This window comes from Atractosteus spatula, chromosome 7 (genome assembly GCF_055471065.1).
Source record: "Atractosteus spatula isolate fAtrSpa1 chromosome 7, fAtrSpa1.hap1, whole genome shotgun sequence".
Taxonomy (NCBI): Eukaryota; Metazoa; Chordata; class Actinopteri; order Semionotiformes; family Lepisosteidae; genus Atractosteus; species Atractosteus spatula.
In genome coordinates this window covers 17,151,865-17,177,581 of record NC_142712.1, presented here as the reverse complement: position 1 = coordinate 17,177,581, position 25,717 = coordinate 17,151,865, and the positions used below count along the sequence as shown (strand labels likewise).

The 25,717-nt window shown below is 35.4% G+C and overlaps 2 protein-coding genes across 3 annotated transcripts in view; both read right to left on the bottom strand.

The window, feature by feature from the left end:
- Positions 1-7,173, bottom strand: part of c4 (complement component 4) — a 30,223-nt gene extending 23,050 nt beyond the window's left edge. Inside the window, exons 1-10 of one of the 2 annotated variants that reach the window (XM_088922538.1) lie at positions 6,944-7,173; positions 5,874-6,075; positions 5,148-5,331; positions 4,938-5,008; positions 4,176-4,261; positions 2,704-2,786; positions 1,639-1,726; positions 1,431-1,536; positions 861-987; positions 111-226 (exon numbers count right to left, since the gene is read on the bottom strand). In XM_088922538.1, coding sequence (XP_088778664.1) covers positions 111-226; positions 861-987; positions 1,431-1,536; positions 1,639-1,726; positions 2,704-2,786; positions 4,176-4,261; positions 4,938-5,008; positions 5,148-5,331; positions 5,874-6,075; positions 6,944-7,005 — 1,125 coding nt within the window. In that variant the 5' untranslated portion in view covers positions 7,006-7,173. Of the gene's footprint in view, positions 1-110; positions 227-860; positions 988-1,430; positions 1,537-1,638; positions 1,727-2,703; positions 2,787-4,175; positions 4,262-4,898; positions 5,009-5,147; positions 5,332-5,873; positions 6,076-6,943 lie in introns of those variants that run through there. The other variant, XM_088922540.1, reaches the window with a different exon arrangement.
- Positions 7,174-9,073: 1,900 nt separating this feature from the next.
- Positions 9,074-25,717, bottom strand: part of LOC148830658 (FRAS1-related extracellular matrix protein 2-like) — a 99,324-nt gene continuing 82,680 nt past the window's right edge. The window contains exons 17-24 of the mRNA XM_088922537.1: positions 20,225-20,417; positions 19,688-19,792; positions 19,089-19,216; positions 18,348-18,482; positions 17,443-17,569; positions 16,672-16,859; positions 13,912-14,058; positions 9,074-13,368 (exon numbers count right to left, since the gene is read on the bottom strand). Coding sequence (XP_088778663.1) covers positions 12,856-13,368; positions 13,912-14,058; positions 16,672-16,859; positions 17,443-17,569; positions 18,348-18,482; positions 19,089-19,216; positions 19,688-19,792; positions 20,225-20,417 — 1,536 coding nt within the window. The 3' untranslated portion in view covers positions 9,074-12,855. The remainder of the gene's footprint in view (positions 13,369-13,911; positions 14,059-16,671; positions 16,860-17,442; positions 17,570-18,347; positions 18,483-19,088; positions 19,217-19,687; positions 19,793-20,224; positions 20,418-25,717) is intronic.

The following is a 25,717-nucleotide window of genomic DNA, read 5'->3' as shown; positions in this document are numbered from 1 at the left end:
CTACTGAAAATAATTTGAAATATACTGTACATAGTGCCTATGTTTACATCTACGAGGGTAATGACCTGGCTTCAGATGCAGATTAAGTCTTGAATGCAGTTATGACATACCAAGATAGAAAAGGCCCCCCCAGGCACAAAATACAGCTTGGTTTTTGACAGGTCAACTGAGTAAGGTGTAGTTACAATCTTCACAATGCTGCTTTCAGTTTCTTCCAACTCTCCACCTGCAAAAAACACAATTTACAGTATAATAATTTCATAATAAAAAGCATAAAATTACTATTAAAATTCTTTAAATACTAGTGTACAATTAAAGTTTAAGAATAACAAAATGAAATAGCAGAGTTCTTATAAATATTTCATAATTAATCCCATCAAATGTACATACAGTACACTTTTGTATGTACATTTGTACATTACATGTACAATTACATGTACTGTAATTTACTACATGTACTGTAATTTACTACAATGACCATCAGAGATGACCCTACACTTGGGTCATATTTCTTTCTTAGAAAAGAAAGTCCAGAAAATCAAGACCAGATTCATACAATCTAGAAAAAAAACACAACTTTGCATTGAAAAAAAAATGTAGGTACAAACTGAAAACACAAGTGGTTTGGTTAACATTTTAGATTGTAAATAGGTCATTTTGTAAAAATAATATGCCATGTAGACATAAATAGACTACTGCAGTACAGAAATATACATAAGCAATGCATGTAAGGAAAGAATAAAGGACGAACGGACATTTTATTTCTGTGTGTTCTGCATCACATATCAGTTATCTGTACTTCAAATTATCATTTGTCACAGTGCAAATGCAAAGAATCATCATTTGGCAAAATGACTTACTAGCACTTTCAAAAGTAGTCACTGCAATATAAAGGCGACAGCCTTCTAGGAATGTTATGTTTCGGTTCCTGGCAGTTTCATTCAGAGATGCAGTGAGCAGAGAGACATATCCTTGACCATCCTTGATCTAAATTGAAACATAAAGCATGTCAAATATTAATGAAAGTATTCAGTAAAGCAGATGTCCTGCTTTAGGGGGAAAAAAGAACCTGAAGATTTGAGAGCCTTTGCTTTCTGTTTTTTTAAATATTCAATGTATGTTTTTAGGTTTTGAGTGACAAAATAAAAAAAAACGACAATTTGGAGTGTTATTGTGAAGTACAGAATCCTGTCATAACAAAATTAGCACAACCAAACATAATAGAATTGTGTCAGTTATTCCACATCTCAGCTTAAGCTGAGTAAATGTCAAAACCTGTACCAGGTCTTTCATATTGCAAGAGTCTGTTTCATAGTATGGTTAGTCAATGGCTAGTCATTGTAGTTGCTTATTTTAATATAGAACAGAACCATTTGTGTTTAGCTGAAGGATGAAATAAATGTGCCTTATTAAGCACAATGCTTACTTACTGAGGTCTGTATTTCAGTGCCTGGGAGGAATACCCTGTTTCCTTGTTCATCAATAACACCAAATCTTACATAGGCTATGCCATTGACACCTTTCCCGTAAGTATATCTGAAAAGCAATAACACAAATAATGTTATAAAATGATTATTATAATCAATGACATTTGTACTCCAAACGAAAAACCAAAATTAAAATCCCTCCCCCTCTTACCTTGCAGAGATGTTAAAAGGAAAGGACTCCTCCTTCATTATAATATAGGGCTTAGACAACTCAATCTTTACTTCAAATGATGGAAGGACTAATAAGCAAACAAAAATAACAGTCATAAAATGCAAGCATCTCTACAAAAGCCAACAGGCTAGAATAAAGATACACTGTATGTGATACCTACAAAAAGAGCCTAGTACAAAATACTGGGGTCAGTGAAAACAGTGGAAAAATGAATACTGATTTCTTTCATTACCATTTTATCACCTACTGTAGCTCACACTATACCTACCAAATATAACGGTTATTGTCTTTTTATTTTTGAATAAAGGATAAGATAACAAATGTCTCTAATTTACCTCCAAGTGTATACTGTATAAGCAAATACAGTAGCAAGCACTGGAATCCCACAACATTTTTATTGTTAAAAGGACTTCTTGGTTTCCCATTGTTCAGGATTAAGACTGATCAAGACCTTTGACTTGGATAATCAAACCAGTCAACGATTCATGGATAATTAAATCAAACAGTGCAGCCATATTTAGGAGACTGTTATTAAATGTAAAATAAGTTCATGCCTTGGAATGACTCCTGTCAATATTGTAATCATAGTCTGTCCAGTAGGTGGCTCCCTGAGCAAAAAGAACAGTTCTTTAGGGTTGCTTTTTCTAGTTTTGTTACCAAATTTCACAGTGTTGCTGATCTATGTTGCTGAATGTTGGGCTCCTAATAGGTTATAAACAAATTTCAACTTACAACAGCTCCATTTCTGTAGGAAAATAATATTCAGCTTTTAATGTGTTTAGTATTTTATTGTTGTTAATTCTTTTTTTGGCAATGATAGACTGATGGACTTCTAAAGACAGCAATGTATTGAGATAAATTATATTATAAATTATAATGCTGAGCTAACTCAAGCTGAAACATGGGTACATTTTGCTTCAAATGATAGAAAGCTGCTGTAACATTCAAATAAAATTAAAAAATATTTTATGATATTGCAGTTCAAGTCGAGAGAAGTACATCAATAAAAAAAACACTATTTTTTGAAAGCTGATAATGACTAACCATATTCCTTAACTTCAAATTCTGCTGAGGAATTGGACATTGGAAAGTCTGCGAATGAAGCAACAATCTTCCAGGTGCCAGCCCTAGAAGAGACATGATAATCATAAAATGTATTTGATCTAATTTGTCTTCACATTTTTTTGTAATAATCATTTGAGACTAAGGCTAAGATTTACATGACAACCTGGCCCAACAAGCAGTTCTATTTTGCATTGGAAAGAAACAAGAAGCTCCCGGGAAACAGAAAGCTCCCATCATGCACTGGGCTTAGACTTGCAAAGGGCAGGTACTGTACGTCAAAGTTGAAGTTTGAGCCTAAAACCAAATTTAAGATAAATACTTTATTGTCCACTGCTGTGGAAATTTGTCTTTGGCTTCTCGCACAGAAGTACAAAACACACAAGCAAAATGAAAGAGTCACATAAAAGCACATGAAAGGAAAGGAAATTAGGATACTTACAAAGTCTTAGAAAGCAAATCTTACTGTGTACGATATAATGTCAATTTTTATTTAAGATTAGCCTGAACACAGGGCTCTTTCTTTTCTTTTTTTTAAAAGATTTCTTATTGCCAATATTTTTTTTATATTAAAAAATTATTTGGAACTGCAAACTATGTTTAAGACTTGGCTCTCTGGCACAGACTTTCATACTAGCTGAGTAGTCAAGTGTTGGCATCTACAGCAGGGGAAGTACAGTACATCTCTCATAGACATTACTCCAGCCCTCAGTTGTCTCGTAAATCAGCTCAGTGTACCCTGGTTGACTAATCCCAGTCCTGCCACAGTGAGTTTGGGATTGACCCTGGCTTGATCTAGCGATGTCTGGATTGTAAAACTCAACCTGCAGTCCCAGCCTTTTGTTAGTTGGTTTACTTGACAGTCCCAGGTGGCCATATTAAAACACCCCTTTTCCCTTTCAAACTCTTAAGCCACAAACTGTATGCATAATAAAATCTAGCAACTGTTATTTAGATGTACCTGTAGATATACACTCATTAATGTTTAACACTAATTCAGTGTTATCAACCTTTTCTAAAACAAATAAATATAGTATTTTATTAAGGCTGAGATGCAATAATTGGCTGCAACAAGCTTGTTTTATAGATGTTGTTAATGAAAAAATAATTGTTAATTAATTTTGTTGCTCATGTGGATGCTTATAATGTTTAAAAAAACTCTAATGCTGCATTATTTTGTTAATATAGACCTTCTGACTATGGATAAGGGCAACAAAAAAGCACATCAATTTGTAGTGAATCTTATTACATAAAACGAATAATATGATTAATATTATTAATGCAAACTAAATTAACAAACCCTGTTTTTTTATTTATAACCTATTCAAACATATCCCCTGCTTTTTATATATTCCTAGTGAGGTGCACAGTAGAGTATAAACAACTTTAAAGCCAATGCAGAATATTTATAATGCACAAAACATTAGCTACTAACTAAATAAGACACAACTTACGGTTCAACATCTGGAATTGTTACGTGTTGCTTAAGAATTTGGTTGGTTTTCTTAACAGTATTATACACCATCCATCCTTTAGAATTCTGCAAAAAAAAAAGTGACTGAGTCATATATTTCTTAACTGTATGAACTCTGCAAGTTTTTTAAATCCATAAAATACAAATTTTATACAGTATTTAATCTTTCAAATCATGCTCAGAAATTTTGAAAACAACCATTCTGGAAATTACCTACTGTTTTCCAGTTTGACCTTTTCACTGTCAATGTAGAATGACGGTAAAGAACATTTACGGTAGGTCAACTCTGCTGTGCATCTCTAAATAGATTATACTTAAGCAAGTGTTGCAGTCCTGCCTACATTGTCGTTTAATGACTTTCCCCATTTAATTATTAATCAAAATAAAATATTTTGTAATGCTGTAACACTAGTTTATGTATGTACAGTACTGTATGTTGCAATTTATTATAAGCAGTTTCTTCCCACGATTTTCCCCTTACAATCTTTGCAAAAAGATTACAAGGAAATAAAAGTTCTTCCTAAAACCTATGAAGTCACTGAGAGAGAAATATGACTGCTCCTCATTTGTTTTAAATACATGTTAATTTCACTAATAATGAGCTCAGAAGTCTTGGAAAGAGCAAATACTTAATTCTGGAGCACCATTCACCTAATAAGGATCATGAAGTGTTCATATGACCCAATATACTGTACATCTTTACCTCAGGCCTTCAAAACAGAGCTGCCAGACACACACTTACAAATATATTTATTTTGACAGATTCATCTGACGGCACCATGTAGTTGTCCAATGTGAAAATTCGGAAATTTACTGAAATAAAGAAAAACAAAGTACAGTGTTAACTGGATTGCTAGTTATTTATAAACTATTAAACTATATTTATAAATTAAACTATGACTGGTATAGAATTGGTATACTATCACTGTATAGCTTCTAATAAAAACATTACCTATTTCACTTGGAGTATAGATTGGTTTATCAGTCTGAATAAAAATATAGCCCTTTTTGGTTGACAGAATGATATTTAGTTTTTTTGGTGATGGAAAAATTTCTGGGCTCTTTGCCACCAGTGTCACATATGGCCTTTGTCCTCCAGGTTTGCTTCTTGCGATACGATAGTTTGTAGGCTCCACCTTAAACGGAAACAAAATTGTTCAAAATCTTAAGTCTCAACACACGCAGGACTGTTTGAGATTGATTGTATTTCTAAACATTCACATACTATATAACATATTCATTAATGCGGATAATGAATACTGTATGTTAAAAAACATGCAATGAAAAACATTTGGAATTTGGGTACTGAGTTTGTGTAAATCTTGCTGCTTCAAATATGGCCCATTTGGTTACTTGCTACCTATACAGCTATTTGTTATTGTTTGTTTGGAAATTAGAATGTAAACCATACCATCTAATGTAGAACATGCCTGTTGATTTTGAAATTCACAACTATTTCCAGGTCAAAATGTTATTTGGGCACTATTAGACTGGTCTGGGAAGTAATGATATTGATCATTTATTTTCAAGGACAGGTTTACTTCAAAGAATGAGGCTACAAACCAAATAATTCAGTACTTTAAAAGTAATACTAAATGTAACACAGCAGATGTGAACTAATTGTCTCCTGAACAAAAGACAAGGACATTGTGCATGGTGAACGTAATGGACACCTTACCTTCAGTTTTACCACTGCCTGGTAATTATTTTCTTCATTGAGTGAAGCAAAAACTACTTTAGACAATATTGTCTGTGTTCTATAAGCCTGTTGATCTTCATAGTAAAGTTCAACATCAGCACTTCGAGTGGCTCCATGAAGTTGGACTGTCAAAGTCTCCTCGACACCCAGATGAACAATGTTTGGAGCAGTAATCAGAATCCTGAGTGAAACACACATAGACAAGGTCCAATCATAAGACTTCAGCCATAACCTGATAGAGGTTAGCATAAGTAAAAACTCCTTATTGAGGATTGGGATGTTCATTAATAGTCAGTATCAATGTTCCCTTGAGTGCCAGTTCAAGAAATATTCAGAATAGCTCACCGTTGCAAAACCAGTGTACAGTGACATTTCAGTTTGAAATGTCAAAGTAATGTCAGCAGCAGATCAGCAAGCATGAATGATTATATATTCAAATGGAGCATTTTAGATAGAACACGTTACACTTACCTCTTACAGTAAGTATGGAAAACAAGCAAATCCTTAAAATCCCTTTGCAAGGTTTAAAGCTGCTGTTTGTTCAAATTACAACAGACCATGCTTAATTTCGAACTTTGTCTGTTACTCGACTGCATGTACAATTCAAAACGTTCTTTGCAACAAAACAACTAAATGTATTCTATTATTGAAAGGAGTTTACACAACAATGGGATATAAATAAATATGTAAAGTATAAAAAGACAAAAAATGTCAGATTCTGACAAATAAAATACACACTTCAAAAGAGCCACTTGGCAGAAGCATTCCTTTCACATTTGATTTTTTTAATGGACTAATGGATCATAAAATCTGAGTTTTTTTATAGAATGAACCATGAACATTCACTGACATAAAAATACAGTACTTATTTTCAAATTAACATACACAGATACGCATTAGAATGGTTTCCTATATATATAACAAATGATACACCTAAAGATAAGGGAAATCAAAAAACAGTAAATCAGAAAACCACATCTGCAATTCAGTTGGACTTTCTACTAAAAAGAACTACTTTTCTTCTGCGGTCCAGCTTCTGTAGTACTTACAATGGTCTTGGCTCAGTAGCTGCTGTCAGGACGGCAAGAGTCAGCATTAGGTAAAACTCCATTTTTCCTTTATAGTTCACCTCTTCTCGTGTTCATCTGGGCAAAAATCACACTTCTTCTGAGATTCTAACTAATCAATTAGAAAATTATGCAGAAGTATTCACAAAGATGTGGGTGAATACAGAAATAAAGACACAATCATTGTTGTCTCAGGGCTCCCCAGGAAGGGTTTAAAATTGGCAAAAGCAGCAAGGTTTTGCAAGAGAAATCACATGATTTCCCAGAAATGGACTTTTGTTTTGTTAAAAAGTATTGGCCACTTGGTTCATGTAAAGTTTTTGTTAACAGAAAATGAGAAACAAGTACTAATCACCCCCCAGAATGGCCAAGTGATCAAAGGCTTTCTAGAATACAACACATTTTAATACCAGATACATTCTTCAGCTTTTAGAACTAAGTGACCTTAGAAAATAAAAATGAATTATAATATCAAATGTGCCAGCACATCTGTTTTCACCACTTGTAAAAAGTCTATAGTATGTAAATTAATTTAACTTCTATTATATCTGTCAGCAGTATTATCAGAATATTTCAGAAGATAAACAAGGCTGGTCCTATCCAGCACTGGACTGGGAGATTGGATCTCAGAGGAACCTAAAGAGGTTCTCTTGCAGGAGGAAACCGAGTTTATCCCTCACTGACTTGTGGCACAAACCTGGGTGACGTGCATAAAGCTGAACTGCATTTTGTTGAACTTTGTCTCACTTATTTCTAACCTGTTCTGGTAAACATGCACCTACTAACACTTGATTTATTTTCCTCAAAATACAGTGTCCGGTATTATGAATACCCTGATATTTACACTTCTTGTTTTTTTTTTATTAGTTTAGAAGTATTTAAACTCTGTAGATATTTTATAAATCATATTAAGAATTTTCTCTATGGAAGTTTTTACTCTCCAACATCTAACACAGTTGCCACAATGTGTAATTCCCAGGTTCATAGTTGAATGTTTGTGTTGTAATTCTTAAATATATATTTAAGAAAACTGAGGATTTTGACACATAAAAATTTCCTTCAAATATAATATATATATATTTTATATATCATTAGAAATTGCTCTATTTCCCTTTTTATTGTTAACTCCGTTATCTTGTTTCACAATTGCTGTTTTTTTAATGTGTTATAAATTTAAGTGAACAAGGACAGACACTAAACCATATATTAATAGCTTAATTTCAGACAGTAATTTATACCTTAATTCTCTAAAGAATAGTAACCATCAAAGGCATTATGTACTGTACACGACTTTGGTTATGATATGGTGACTGTTTTCATTTCATTGTGAAAGCCTCTTCTTTCAACTCTATGAAAACTTGTGACCATCCTAAAGTCTATTTTCAGTGTGCCAGAAAGAATCCTGTCTGCTTCTACAAGCACAGTGCGACGCCATGGGGGTGCAGAATATTCTCAAAAGATCTATGTTGAACTTGACATCCACTGGGGTAGATGAAGCAACCTCACATTCTTGAAGAATAATATACAAGTAAGAAGAGTAAAAGAGAGTCTTGGAAGAATGTAACATCACTGGAAGCATGCCTTGTCAATGCTTGGCTGTTATTTAGGTGCACATTAACATACAAAATACACTTTGATTTCACACAAAAAAATTGAGCTTTTAAGAATGTAAAGCCAGTTCCCTTCTTCCCTTTTTTTAGAACAAAATTGGATAAGCATTTATTCACAAATTGATACTATCATTTAATCAAGTTTAGAATAGTACCACTGAAACTAAATCTTTTTTCTACATTATATTTACTACTATTATGGTATTGCTTATTAACCCCCAAAAGAGTTACAGAAGTGTCACAAGCAGATGGAAAATTAAAATGAATAATTTATCAATTTTGTCCATGCATAGATGTACTGTATTTGAATCAAGATGGATGCAGCCATTACATAATCCAATTGTATACAGTAAAATGTGTTAATTCAGCTTTCAAAATCAATACGAATGTCAAATTTTAGAAGTGTACCACATTTTATTACCTACACTTTCCTATGTATTAACAAAACCTTTAATTGACTTGAATCATTACACCCATATTATTTGAAACGGTGAAAAACATATCTTAAAAAATCTTTTATTTTGAACATCATATTCGGTTTGTGCTCCAGAGTTGTATGTTACAAATAATTACAGTTCACAACCAGAGCTTTAACAATGACCAGTCCCCAAAGCATATACACTGCATATACAGACTTACTATGAATGACAATAAAACCAATGATTTGTAATGAACTGTATAAAATACTTGAATCCCTTACTGAGATTCACAAGTATCGAGGAAACGGTAGAGTTTCTGATGATACTGTATATATCCATCCTTTATCTGAAGGCTGCTTAATTGTGGTAAAGGTTGAGGTACTCTCGAACCTATTTCAGAAGCATAGATCGCAAGGATGCCAATCCATTACGCAGCACGTACACATGGACAATTTGGATACACTGATTATTCTAGCCAGCACATCTTTGGAAGGTCGGAATAAACCAGAACACTTGGTAAAATCTCATGGCAACACAGAGAGAACATGCAAACTCCTCACAGCAAGTGTCTGGGTACAGAATTGAACTAAGAACCCAAGAGCTGAGACAGTACTGCTAACAGCCACGCCATTGTGCCCCCCGAATCCTTGATGTCATCTGATCACAAATCAACGTTTAAAATAATGTAGAACATACATAGCAAGCAAACATGTAAGGTTATGTGAATAAAAAGTGTTGCACTACAGGCTGCATAGAATTCCTATTTTTTAATGAAATGTTGTACATAATACAAAGACATATAACACAAGAGAAAAATCATGTCTGAGCTGTGCTCAAAGGCGCAACACTTAAACAAGGCATTTATAACAACAATAGTACAATCTATCCACTAGCACTTGAAAGATTTTGATATATAGTTTGATCAAGTTTCACAACAAGACTATGATGTAATTTAGAGATGTGGCTAAAGAGGAGTGAATTCTGGTAGTGTTAGAAGCTAAAAACAGACTGCAATATTTTATTGCCGTCTGGATGCGTTCATCAAGTGTTCTACATTAGTAAATCTGGTGGGTGTGGCAGCAAGTGATGAAGTCAGGTGTCTGTGGATTTTGATTTGACCCGATAAGGTTCTTGAGAAAACAAAAAGTGTAGAGATGACCAGGCTGGGTAGGCCTGCATATTATTCCTCCCCAACAAACTAGGATGCCTAGCATTTTTCAGCTGTTCAACGTATTCTAAAGATGAATTTTTCAAGAATCTTTGGTAGTTTATGGTAGTCCCTCATGCTTTGTTTCAAAGAAAGCACTGTCATTCATAAGCCTGGTGGTGGGCACATGTTGTTCAATAACCCTAGTATTGTGGAGAAACTAATAGAAAACACACAGTATCTGTATCTGTTAATACAAAACAATAAATAGCCATAATACAGTACATGAATTCAGGATATGCAGTACAATTGGCAAAAAATGAACTAAACAAAACTAATAATGTAATGGCTGTCTCCATTCCTAATATTTCTGTACAGTAATTGTTGCAATGTGAAAAATGAAACTGACTAGAACACCAATAAAAAAGTTAATGTTTTCCCTTTTACAGATTTCCACTTGCTTTACAAACCTCTTCTGAATATGAATAACCTTTCCAGCAACTGCTACAGTATACTACACACTGCTTAAAGACTTGGGGAAACAGCTTAACAAACAGTAATCTCCAATACAAGCTCATGTTGAACTTAATGTTTGGAGTTGTCTGTTATTCATATGAACATCATAGACACCCAGAGGTCTGTGGGTTCTGCAAAATAAATACAGTAGTATTTAAAACAAAAGATCTGCCTGTCTTAAGCACATAACATTAGACAGTATACAGTAGGTAACCTTATCTGATTAGAAAAGCATTACTAAAAAATACAACTGTGGTCTGCCATGGGACATAAATGTATGCCTCCCAGTAAGTTTATGAATTAAGCTGAACCTAAAGGATCTGTTACTGCAATTCAGCAGCACAGCTGTCTTGACAAATGTCGTTCAGTTTCTACTGAAAAAACCCTACTGAAAATTTTAAAATCAGTGCTAAATTTTCAAAGCCAGTACATCATTCATCACCATTTTCCTCAAATCATTACTGTTAGTGTATAATTAAAAAAAAACAAAAACAACAATAATAATGATAAAAAAACCTAAACGTATATTAAAAGGACTGTTTCCTCAGTTGGTTACTACAGTATGTGTGATACAAAAAACAGTGTAGAAATAAATGTCCGAGGATTTATCATGTTGACACGCACAAGTTGGGCTCATTTATAACATGATTTATAATAAGATGTAGACACGATAACTACTCTGGCTGAGTTTTTTACGAAATCCATTTCCTGGTTTAACAATGTACAGTACAGTATATACTATATGAGCAGCACAAATGCAGAAATCCTACAAACAAAACAGTGAAAGATATGAGAATATTTAACAATACATTTGCTCCACCACAAGTGGTATCCAGTATACACTACAGAGAAACTGGAATATCAAATTCCAGTGAAGACAGAGCCTAGAACATTTGTTGTGGTATGCAGAATGTAACCATACAACTCAAGTTTTTTTTTCTCTCCAAGAAACAGTACCTGTGCTTGATCATCCTTTAGCTAAAAACAACTAATCATTTTTTTCAATAAAATTTTGGTTCTGGGCATTCTAATAAAAAAGCAAATATATAACTGGCTTGATGTCTCCCCATGTAAAGTAACAACCACAGTATTACAATACCAGGTTAATAACAACCTCTCATTTAGAAGGATAACCTAGAGATTCATTTGGAGAACAGGATTTTTACTGGAAAAATCTCAGTGATGAACTTTGCTCAGCAGCAGAGTCCTACACAGTGTTTAAACTCAACTCTGCAGTCTGGAATCCAAAGTTCTAACCACCATGCTACACTGCCACCTACTGTATCTTAAATAAGATGGACATGCTGAAGGGCATGATAGTAATTGATATTTTGGTTTAAACACATTACTTTGATATTCTGTTTCCAGGTTTTATCTCTGATCAAAACCTTCCAAGAAACTTCTGGAGACTAATAAAGAAAAAAAATGTTTCAGTGTTTTCAATAATCTGCTTTACATCAGTAAAATAAAGAGGTCCAGTATCTTAAAGACAGGGGTCAGCCATTTTCCAATGCTCCTGTTTGTTTTGTTAGGACAGATTAAAAATGAATCACATTGACAAGTTAATTTCAACCACATATTTTTTAAAGGTGAGCAGGTTACTCAAACATAATACCCAATTTCCTATTTTTAAGATCTGACATTTCTTGTCAGATGACAACAAACGTTGTGCACATAAATACGGTGAACAAACAGAAAACACATACTGTATTTGACTGCTAACAATAAATGGCCACTTTTACAACTTGGACAACAATCTGAACAGTTTAATTGAGGCATACAGTATGTGTAATAATTACTCCTCGAACACTATCTCTGTTCTAATAATCTAACAGGCCTCTTCCAAATTGGAAAAGGTATCCTTTAGCACCTTTGCATAACTACAGCCAAATTATTCTATTTGGAAGGGGGTGGGGCAAAAACAAAATTAGCCTCAGGTACCTCTCGTTAAAAAGAATATTTGCCACAGTAAGGGAGACCTCTTTTGCTGCTGATGAAACATCGAAAAGCAGCACTGCTGTGGTTTTTGAACTCATGTGACTTTCAAAATGGAGTGCAGGGGATGGGCCTGGAGTCAGCTGTATTGGTGTTTCACAAAGGTGCTCCCAATCAGTTCCAAGGTACTCATTTGAGGCACTTGTGAAAGTCGAAATCTCCTGTAGCCTGCAGTTCGCAGCTGCGCATTTTGTATGTGTGCTTTCATCAAACCTCTGAACTGTCGCTACTATGGCAACCGTGTGACACCATTGGCTCTGTGCTGGTTGACCCTGTGGGAGCCTGCTTCTCCTTGGCCTTCTGCTTGGACCTGACCACCAGGACGATGATGACAACGATGCAGATGGTGAGCAGCAGTCCGGCCAGACCCACCACGATGGTTACCAGGTTGTCGTCGTCATCTTTACTGTTGAGCTCGCGGGGAATGATGCCGTTTCCTAAAACTTCCCTTTCGGGTTGCTGCTTCCTGCTGATGCGGTCCAGCGCAATGTGTAAAATGTTGGTTCCCCTGCTGTTTTCCACGCCAATCTCCTCGGCTATCTCTGGCACCTCTCTGGCTTCCCTCCTGGAGCGAGAACTGGCTGCTGTACTAAGTTTACTGCTGTGCGTCAGTAAGTGATACTGATATTCAAGGCTTCTTTTGCCAATGCCCCTGTTGGCATTGTCTCTTGAACGTACTGTGTAAATAGTGTGGATATACCACTCTCGTCCAGTGGACACCTGCAAGCAGAGATTCATGTACTGTATTTGTATTTTTGTACATACTTAAGAAGATGTATATGCAAGTACACGTTAGGAGTATATTAAGGATACCTATATGGAATACTCCACTGACACTGAACAATCTGACCATCATCCAGTTTAGCCAGGATTTACAGCAATGCTAATGAGGCAATCAGCTATAGTCTGAAACATCTGCTTTGTGGGAATGTGGACTTCCTTTGGTAGACAACGCCCAGATCCCAGTAGATTTTATTTTATTGTTAACACATTGTCACACTGTAGTTGTATTCTCTTAAAATTGAATACCTATGGAGTTAATAAGTGGGGGCTACTTAAACAGTTCTTAAGTGCCATTCTCACACAGGGAAAGAAGCAGCTAGAATAAACCAAGTCTTGTTAAAGAATAAATAATCTTGCACTTGTATTTTTTAAAAAGTGACCCTCCCTGCCGTGCAGGCATGAGGGTGACACTAGTAAAGCTCAGCAAAAGTGGCTAACTGCAAATTCAGTGGGTGGATGAGAGCCAAAAAACAAACAAACCTGGAACAAAGCAGTGGAGTCAATTCTAAATCCATCAGAACCCGGTTGTCTGACAAGAGAAAGCGCCTCTTGGTCATCCACGGCCAGACGTGCATTAAATGCCACATTTCCGAAATTTCTGGCTTGTGTCTCTGGCTGGGCTTTGTCCTGCACAACAGGAGAACAGGGGAGACAAAGGTATGTAAAACATTTCAAAGCAGGCTCACTGTGTACAGGCTGTTATGAACTCAGTAGCCTTTACTAACTGATATTGTGTATATGTAATGCAGTGCTAAAATCCATTTTTTAAATTTAATTGACATGATCAGTTTATATTAACATTGGTATTATTTTTAAGGAACAAGTAAAGATTTATTTCATGCTGAAAAGAGACGAAAAGAAACAACCTTCCTCGGGTGTTATTGTTTTTATGTACAGTATGTGAATCAACTGCTGATTTACTGAATGGCCAGCAGGAGGTGTGAGCGAGGTGGCTTTTTCATGTTTAAAAGTATAATACAATAGCAAATGTAGCACTGTGGTGAAACAGCAGTGCTAATTATCAATCTTTGTAAATTTTCAGGTAAGCTGGCAGTAAAAATGTCATCTAATGTGCAAAAAACATAGATTTACTTTGATAAGTTTTCTTTTCAGTTTAAAAGTAAAATATAACCGCAAATATCACACTGTGGTGAAACACAGCAGTGCTAATTATACATACAGTGGTGTGAAAAAGTGTTTGCCCCCTTCCTGATTTCTTATTTTTTTGCATGTTTGTCACACTGAAATGTTTCAGATCATCAAACAAATTGAAATATTAGACAAAGATAACACAAGTAAACACAAAATGCAGTTTTTAAATGAAGGTTTTTATTATTAAGGGAAAAAAAAAATCCAAACCTACATGGCCCTGTGTGAAAAAGTGATTGCCCCCCCTGTTAAAACATAAATCAACTGTGGTTTATCACATCTTTGGAAAGCTGAGTTCAATTTCTCTAGCCACACCCAGGCCTGATTACTGCCACAATCAAGAAGTCACTTAAAAAGGACCTGCCTGACAAAGTGAAGTAGACCAAAAGATCCTCAAAAGCTAGACATCATGCTGCGATCCAAAGAAATTCAGGAACGAATGAGAAATGGAGTAATTGAGATTTATCAGTCTGGAAAAGGTTATAAAGCCATTTCTAAAGCTTTAGGACTCCAGCGAACCACAGTGAGAGCCATTATCCACAAATGGCGAAACATGGAACAGTGGTGAACCTTCCCAGGAGTGGCCGGCTGACCAAAATTACCCCAAGAGTGCAGCGACGACTCATCCAAGAGGTCACAAAAAACCCCACAACAACATCCAAAGAACTGCAGGCTTCACTTGCCTCAGTTAAGGTCAGTGTTCATGACTCCACCATAAGAAAGAGACTGGGCAAAAATGGCCTGCATGGCAGAGTTACAAGACGAAAACCACTGCTGAGCAAAAAGAACATAAAGGCTCGTCTCAGTTTTGCCAGAAAACATCTTGATGATCCCCAAGACTTTTGGGAAAATACTGTGTGGACTGACGAGACAAAAGTTGAACTTTTTTGAAGGTATGTATCCCATTACATTTGGCGTAAAAGTAACACAGCATTTCAGAAAAGGAACATCATACCAACAGTAAAATACGGTGGTGGTAGTGTGATGGTCTGGGGCTGTTTTGCTGCTTCAGGACCTGGAAGACTTGCTGTGGTAAATGGAACCATGAATTCTGCTGTCTACCAAAAAATCCTGAAGGAGAATGTCCGGCCATCTGTTCGTGACCTCAAGCTGAAGCGCACTTGGGTTCTGCAGCAGGACAATGATACAAAACACACCAGCAAGTCCACCTCTGAATGGCTTAAGAAAAACAAAATGAAGACTTTGGAGTGGCCTAGTAAAAGTCCTGACCTGAATCCGATTGAGATGTTGTGGCATGACCTTAAAAAGCGGTTAAGGCTCGAAAACCCTTCAATGTGGCTGAATTACAACAATTCTGCAAAGATGAGTGGGCCAAAATTCCTTCACAGGGCTGTAAAAGACTCATTGCCAGTTATCACAAACGCTTGATTGCAGTTGTTGCTGCTAAGGGTGGCCCAACCAGTTATTAGGTTTAGGGGGCAATCACTTTTTCACACAGGGCCATGTAGGTTTGGATTTTTTTTTCCCTTAATAATAAAAACCTTCATTTAAAAACTGCATTTTGTGTTTACTTGTGTTATCTTTGTCTAATATTTCAATTTGTTTGATGATCTGAAACATTTCAGTGTGACAAACATGCAAAAAAATAAGAAATCAGGAAGGGGGCAAACACTTTTTCACACCACTGTATTTGTAAATTCACAATAACGTAAAAAAACACGTTGTTTCATTCTTGTAGTGCAACATATACAGTATGTGTGCTTTTTGATAACAGACAAAATTGTAACTGGACAAAACTATGGTTTGACTGATAACCAGGTGAGCTCCCTATTTCATCTGCTAACTCAGTTTTTTTACTTTGAGAAGGTATAAATTGCTCTGATGATCTCAAAGGCTGAGAAAGTGTGAATGTTTGCCCACAACAACTCCTTAATTTGTACTTTGTAATTTCTTCAGTAAAATGAAATGCACAGCTTCCAAACTCTATGTAACAGTGAAAAAATACCATTTTTGACTGAACAGTGACCTTGGTTTCCCGACTTCCTCTGTCCTAATAAACTGTCCTTATGACAGACAATCAAAACCAGTTACTTGTTTTGCGTTGGCAACAATCGGGCAGCCATTACTCACGATGATCTTGAATCTGTACAGCAGGGAAGGGGAGTCCGCCAGGCAGCCAAATTCAAATTTGGGAGGGTTGTATTTGGGAACATATCCATCAGCTCCAGTGCACAGAAAGACTTTCTCAATGTTACAGATGAAGGAGTCCCCCAGATTCTGCACAGGGTCAACCATCACTCGACCATAGATCACATCCCCTGGGAAGAGCAAAACTAGGTGGTGAAGAGGAGGATCCTGGACAGATGCTGAGGCCATATTAATAGAATAGACGTTTGAAGCTAAAATTGCACAGAAGTAGAAGTGTGGTCTTTAGGCACCACAAAATATCCTGCTTTTCATTCTGAGACAGCAAAAAAAATCAATAATTAAGCAGATAAGTAGATAATTTATTAACAATTTTACTAATTGTTTTTTTATCTTAAGCTGCTAATAATTTGTAATTTGCAAAACCTGTATGAATTTGGCCTATCAAACCAAGAGATGTGTATTAGTGTCTGAAGAGTGTTAAAAAAATGTCAAAAACACTGATTTAATACTTCCAGATGAAGTATTTCATTTTGATTTTGAAACGTAAAATAGACGAAGATAAATTCATGTGACAGCAAAAGTAACTTAAGTAAATAAAACAAAAATATGACCCTTGATAAGGAGAGAAAATGTGAAGGATACTGAAGGTTAATATCAGTATGTCAGTATACATGTCTAAAGCAGTGAAGTTCTCTAATTATTAACTATATGTCACTGATTTTAAAGTAGCCCTTTAATTGTGTGATGCCCTACCTTCAGTGAAAGCAGTATCACTCTCTTGTCCAAAGCCCATTGAGCCATCAGACAACCATAGAGCCTTCTTTGACAGCAGAAACATCTGTGTGTTTAAGCTGAATTCAGCAGCAACAGGATCACTGACCTTGAAGAAAAAAGTACAATATGAAAATAAGAACTTCTTGTTCTTATTTATAAGATAAAATAAGATTCTTACACTCATTGCAAATAAAGAGCAACTAGAGCTTTTGTGAGAAAATGTCTAATTTACACAGTATGAACAATAAGATACAAAGGAATTCTATGAAAATGAACCTTTTTAAATATTTGAACAGCTTTATTATACAATTTGAATATTTGAATTAGTTTGAAAAGGGAATAGAAGTTTAAGAAGAACAATTTACAAAACTGATTATAACCAAGATAAGTATGGTGTTCAGTTAAAATGGGCTATCTGTCATAAGCAGCTGTCTGGCATTTAAAATGTGCATAAGATAATAAAGATTTTTGTAGAGCTCTGTAATGTAAAAATTGTAAAAGTAATCGGGTATCCTTCTTTTTGTTATTAGTAGTGTTATGTTAGTTTTATGCGTTTTTCCTTATTTTCATAAGAGAAAAAATAAACTGACATATTTTACAGACAAGAACGACACGAAACGAACAATGAAGAATCTGGTGATTTACTGTAAAACCTTGAGGTGTTCCTGAAAAGCTCTCTAAAAAACCTGCCATTAAATACTATATCAAACAAAACCTTGCACAAAACATTCAATTGGCCTTTGCATTTAACCTCATCCTAAGGTTTAATTCTAAAAACTAAGGAAACAGACAAACCCAACTCCAGAAAAAACAATGTTGACAACATCTTTCACATGTCTCTGTGCTAGAACACTTGTGGATCAGCAGAGCTTGTTTCAGGGTACCTGTTGGAATCTAATGTCAATATCAAAGGTGATGGGTTCTCTAGGGTTACAGACAGCAGGAATGCTGTATTCCAAAGAGGGAGAGGCTGGGCAAGGGATGAGCTTCACTGTGTATGTGCCAGAGTAATCACGCACCTAAGGAACCAGAAAAAGCAACAACAAGCAAATTAGCAGAACAGGTAATGCATATTTAGGCTGGTATGAATTCTGCTTTCTAATGTGGGCTAATAAAACTGAAATCATTCCATGTCTGTCTCCAGCTTTCATTAACTATGATCTATTTTGCTCATTTGCAGCTGTAATAGTTTTCTATTGGGCAAATTTACATGTTCTGGAACTCTGTTGTGAGTCACACAATATATAAATGAACAGATTAAACTATTTTAAAACTTACTTTTGGATTTTTTTTACATACTGAAGGTAGTTCTCAAGGTCACTCAACTGATGCAGAGTATAATGCCAAATGAAAACTGAGAGGTAATTTATCATGTTTAATCCTTTTTAAAGGGCTGGTGTGCCCTTTTTAAATTTTATCTCAAAGAACTGTTCTCATACAAAACAACTTAAGATGCAGGTACATTTAGGATAATACAGAACTGCATACACAGCAAGATTTTGGGCAAGAAAAAATCCAGTTTGAAAGTAGCAATAATTCTGTATGACCCATAAGTAAGTCTCCAAATAATTTCATCAATGTCTTACAAGCTACTGTATCTGCGTAAAAAAGAAGCCTGTTCTTACAGCAAAGTCAGAGACAAAGGTCCATTGTTGCATTGGCTGGTTGTAGGTAGGTTCACTGCGGACCAAACTCAGGTTGAAGGTAAGACCTGGATGATCAGCACACATGACCATCGACGAGAGAGATGTGGCTGCAATAACGAAAGAGATAGTATTTGTAAAAGGGAAACACTGATATTTTGTGATGTATATTGTATGTAAGAATACATCTATCTTGAGCCATGAAGTAGGGGAAATAACAGATTGATTCCATAGTTTGGAGGTGAAAATGGAATAGTTAGACTGTCACAAGATACATTATTATCCACCCAGGGGTGCAGAGTAAAGAGGGACATAAAGGCTAGGAATAGGATAAAGAACAATTTTAAGGTAAGGTCATTTTGTTTTTTTTTAATTTTCAAGAGTGACCTTTGCTGAGAAGGTGTCCAGCAAGACCATTTCCTAAAATTTCTCCTACTCAAAAGGATGTGAAATTTAGTGAGATCTCCCGTTCACAATCTTTTTTTCGCGATCAGATAAGGAGAAGTCTATTTTTAACAGAGCGCACAATTCCCATTAATGTCATCTTGGACTTAAAAAGCCAAGCCTACTGGTAAACTCACCAGAATGCGATGTCACAAACAGACCACGGAAGCGAGCCTCTGTCCTGAAGTTGACCACAAGGCGGCCCAGCTCATTGATACGCATGCTGGTGGGGTACAGTGCACCTACAAGAAACAAAAGTTTGGGAATTCTAATATATCTCCAATGGGCAACAAATATGCTGGGCCTATTGTCTGAAGCACAAGAGACTATGAACTTTGATTTGGTTTAAACATATCGACAGTCATAAAAACCTTTTAAGCCATTTTACACACTCTGTGATTACTTATTTTTTTGGTACAGGTCCCAGAGTCATTTAAATTATTTATACCAATTTCACTCAAAATTCTTTTCTTTCAATTCATACTGAAGTCATCTGAAGAGGGGTACCATGTTGTCCCGTTGTTATCATAAAGTCTATTTTCAAAAAAATATTTATACATCTACAGGGGGGGAAAAAAGACTTGGTGAGAAGAAATCCAACATTCAGACCTAACTCGCTGCGACTTTGATTTGTAGCACAGGTCCCACTCAGTACTGAACCCAATTCCACTTGCCTTGGAGCTCAGCCTCTGGAGGGCTGCCTATTCCATCCTTCCACAAGATGGCAGTGTCGTACACAAATGTGAGCCTGAGCTCGGACTGCAGGTCGAAGTGCTGCCAGCCCCCCGCCCCCACAGGCGAGTGAAACACGTAGGACACATGGAGAGGCACCCGCAGGGTCACGTAGGACTGGACAAGGTTCAACACCTGCCGGCACAAGAGGAATTCCTTTAACAACCCTGCACACCCACAGCAGGTCGACAAATAAAGTGCTGTCTGCTGTCTGCTGTTTGCACGTGCATATTTTTATCTCTGACATGGTCACCATTATATACCACATTAACACTTGTTAATTGTCCTACACATTACCCTAATTGAAAACACTACGGAATTATAAATACTCTAATTCTACTATGTGCTAATGGGTTTCTTACTGTATGTGTTAAATGTAGAAATACACTAAAAGCAGCCTTCACTGTTCAGTCTGTTACCGTGCACAAGGAGCATTTGCTTTACACTACTGTTACACATCTTTAAAAATAATATTAAGAGGAGTACACTCAGGTCATGAAATATTTGAGGTAAATAAAACAGTTGATAAGTCACTTATCATAAGCACAGAGAAATGAAAAAGCACATGGCCTGAAAAATTGCCTGCAGAATCACAATCAAGTTGTTCTACAAAAACAGTATTTCCACATCAGGAATATATTAAGCATGGCATTATCTGTGTCTTCGCATTTGAAAAGAGACAATGAAATATGGGATACGTTTTTAACTAACAACATCAAGCAATTACCCACAAAAATGTGGGCTTGACGAAACACAGACAAACTCCCATAGTTTTGGAATTACGGTACTGGGTTAAAGGAGATCAAACCACCCCATAAGGTGACTATAAATTTTATAAGTCAGTGTTTGAAAGGGTTTTTTTTAAGTGTGTTATCTTCATCTGCACCATCCTGTTATGAACAACACCATTTTGCATATATCAGATGGATTTAATCCAGCCTCTTGCATGTTCATTTTAGTGCAATTGAAGAGTTATTTTAAAATTGTTATTTTTATAGCTTCTTTCAAAGCTTATTGTGATCTTCCATGGCAATTTCTTTTTTTTATTTTGGTTTCTGGGTATAAAGTTGCTTAAGTGTTTAACAGAAGAGCTTTGTTTATTCTCTCAGGATCTTTCTGAAAATCTGAATCTTCAAAAAGACTGTTCAAAATGTTCAGTCACACTTTGTCTTGACATAGTGTTACTCAAATTACTCTCTGTACATGTAGGAACTTTGTGAAGATATAATGAAAAATCAAAAACAGTTGGCTAAGATGAAACTGTAAAGCAGTGGAAACAGAGAGTATAGTTTCTTTTTTCTAATGAGAGTTCAGGAAAAGGACAAATCTGGCAACCACCAACCTCAAGGGTGTAAAAACAGAACATGAGATGACTATTTCTCTAGGTTCAACACGCTAACACACCACCATCACCAGTGCTTGTGCATGAACCTTTTGGTTTATCGGAGGAAGTTATGACCTCCTAATCTGTACGACTAGACTATCAGCCCTGAAACCAAGCAAGTTAAAGCCAGACATACCAATAAATGCTCTTTCTTTCTCACTGCGGCAATCACCTTGGGAGATATCTGTATCCTTTGAGTATTTGCTAGTTTTTCACCACCACAAAATTCATACCACTTAACAAAAAGATACACTTCAATGCAGCTAGACACTTATCTGACTTGCTCACAGGTGTATTGTGACCTTTTCACATTTTTTCAGGGGATTTATAACTAAGGAAAAGCAAACACTGAAATTCCTTCGTCTACTCTTGTGAAACATGACTTCAGACCATGTCAAACATTACAGAGATAAATCTGTTACACTTTCATTTAACATATGATCACATAATGTACATCATGAATATTTTGCATCATTATTTGTAGTTTTGTTGTATGAAGAATGAGACATTTTAAATATTTCCTATGCATATTTAACATACAGTAAAAAATACAAAAACAGTCCCACTTTTTGTAGAGCTTTTCTTTCCAACTGAAGATGACTTTTTTCCACTTTCTGATAGTAATAAAAGCGTAGTGAATAGATACCTATGCTTTATGCAGTGTTTTTTTTCTTGTGAAGAACCCTTACATTTCAATTAAAAATAGTATGGAAATACTCTCCAACCTTCTTTTCTATGTGAAAAGTATACCAATTGAGTTTTTCAATGTCATTGCGAGATTGCCTGTTACATATACTGTAGTGTAATGCTATGGCCTACAACTAAGGACAAATTTGCTAGTGTTAGTGGAATTGTCATGCAAAGGGACCTGTTTTCTCTTGTGTCAAGATAACCAAGGTAATAAATGATTTGCTACAGGGCCTCCCAGACCAAATGCCTTTACTAAATGGATTCCTATAACTCTGTCAAGCTGTGCACAAAACATTTAACCCCAGTTAAAACCCGTAGGCTGAATCCATGCACCTAATTTTTGAGGGACAACTACAAAAGTAGCAAAAATAGGGAAATAACCTCTAGTGGGAAAAAACAAAAACGGAAAGATAAAGGTGAAAAAATAAGCAGTCTTTCAATTCACTAATTAGATATTTTGCGACAAAATCCCATTATGCTACAAATGCAGGACATCAACCCTGTTCTTTTTAAATACCTAAAAGGATACTCATGGTGAGTATTTACAACTTTCTTTCATTTCACCTCTTTTAAACATTTTCATTTTTTAAAGTTCTTTAAAATAAATAGACTTTCTTTTCATGTAAAAAACTACACTTAGAAAGGGATATACTGACATTTCACCTTTAATGTTAGATGATTAAAGGTGGTAACAAGTTATAATCCTATTCCAAAGTATTCTAGTATCAGGATGTGTGAGGACTAGTATACAGTTCATATCAGTGAATATGTCATATCTTAAAATCTTTACATAAACAATTCATAAAAATGAAAGTATAAATACAGGAGTGCTCCTGCTGAGGTAAATATTACCCCAACTATTCTAAACACTGGGTACATTTTCAACCTTACTGGCAGTTAATATTCAACTTTTTCTTTCTTTTTAACATACCTGACACAGAAACAAAATATTTCTGCATATTTTAGCACCTTAAATATTAACACCTTTCTTAAAATCTTTCTAGTGTCTATGCAATAAGACCAATATGATTGTCAAAATCCTTTCACTTCATTCTTTTTAATGTCTTTAGCAGGAAAGATTACAAAGATGCAGGGTTTATACAAGATAAGAAACCCTAGAGTTTATAAGACATGAAATGATCCATTAGTATTGCTGTGATAACCAAATTAATAAAAAATAAGATATTAATTAATTTGTGGCAGCAGTGTAGACTAGTGGCTACATTCCTGGACTCATACTCACTGCAGTAATGTCAGTTAAAATCCAGGGCTATACTGTACCTTTGAGTAACATACAGTACTCAGCTGTATAAAAGGGTACAAATGTAAGTCACTTAGAATAAAATGGAACACTAAATTATTTATTGATAATACTCCCACAGTAAAAAGTAATGCTTTTAAAGCTTTTTAGTAGCAAAAGTTGCCTTTTTTAAAAGGACTAATGTCACTAAATGCAAAACACTTTCCTTCTATGGATCAGATGAGTGCAAATTAAAATGTACTGTAATTTGTTTCCTTGTTTATTTACAGAACTTAAATGACAATAATTTGTATGTACTTATATATTTTATTATAAAAAAACATTTTTGCAGCTCTACCATGATTTCAAATGGCACATAACATACATAATTTCAAATGACATAAGACACCTTTTACTTTAAATCCTATTATTTTAGATAATAAGCCCCTAGGTTTAAATGAAATAATCCCATTGGAAAAGAAATGCGTGAAGCCTTTTAGTTAAAGGAAAGCTCACAAAAAAATACAATTGATTACAGCCCCTATGCCCCTAAAACATCCAGGGCCTTGCAACAAAAGCAGGACAAAGTAGTTGCCTTGCTGAACTGTAAACCATAGTGTACTTTACTAACACTAAGATGTTTAGACAACAGCTTCTGTGCCATTTTATTTACGATGAAAACATTTTCAATTAACTTAACTTATCTGTAATTACAATGGAATGTGTTGAATATGAAGCACTGCTTCCCTCAAGCATGTTTACAGTGGAACGTAAACAGGCTTCAAAAACCTGCCCTTCAAAATATAAAATACAAATTTAAGAAACAAAATGAATTGTACAAGTTCCAACAATTACTCTATATACTATAGCTCTTATATTTTAAAGGCTGGGCCACACAAAAATAGTTAATTCCTTGTATTTACTGTATATTGGTCCATTGATACCCAAGGAGTTGCAAAGCACTTATAGTACAGCCTTACAGTATCACCCTTATTGTGGCCCAGAGTTCACTACCTTAAAGCTAGATTCATTCTGATGTTCAGGTAATGTAAAAGTGAGGACATAAGTCAAATGCAAGTAAGGCAATGATATTGGTAGATGTCTTGGCTCAAAGCAGCAGTAAATAAGAATATCTCCTTTCTAAAAATACAGGCTTGAAAATTTTAAAGTATAATGAATTACTTTCACTAGCACTGAGTTTATACTTATGGCTGGGAACACAGAAATAAATTTCTATAACTTGCTGGTGTTGTCAATATGGCATGCAATGATTTGCATGCGCCTTGATATAACAACAGTACATCCAAATCCAGAGTGCAAACTGTTTTTAATGGGGCTAGATTTTTTATGGGGTTGCATGCTATTTTTAAAAGCCTGAAATGAAGGTCAATTATACATGCATTTATTGTCAAACTCACCTAGTTATTTATTATTAGCAGTAGACACACAGTGGTAAGGTGAAAGCAATATAGTATATTTTTAGGCACAGATCAGGAATAAAATAGAAACAGGTTCCCATGAGAGGAGAGAAGACAAAAACACAAAGAGTTATATCACTATATTGCCATGATATAGCTCATCTGCAGCTTTCAATGTTTTTTTCTAGTTTTATATATAGGACAATATAATTCTGTACTTTGTGGAATCCAAAAATAATTGGTTCAGGTAAGACTCTAGAAAAAATAGACAAACAATTCACCAAAAGGCTAGTAGGTAGAAATTTCACTATAAGGTTGTTTTCCAACTGTGCTGGTATCCTTATTAAAATAAGAGGATATGGAACCAGTACCACAATACTGTAGTCAACACTTGTTCCTCCTGCCAAAAAGAGATAATGCAAATGAATACTTGTCATGAAAAAGAATAGACAAACTAAATATTGTTCTGGTTGAAGACCAGAAGGACCTGTTGTACTGAAACTTGAGAAAGAGATTGCACCAGCAGGGCAAAGGCCATTGGACAAAGGTGGGTCTTCATCCTCAAAATGACAAAGAAGGAGAGTTAAATATTGTTCAGTTGAAGATCCAGAAAAGGGACCTGTCAAAGCAGCAACTGAGGAAGAGATCGCAACAGTAGGGCAACACCCACTGGACAAATACGGATCACCGCAAAATCATAAAG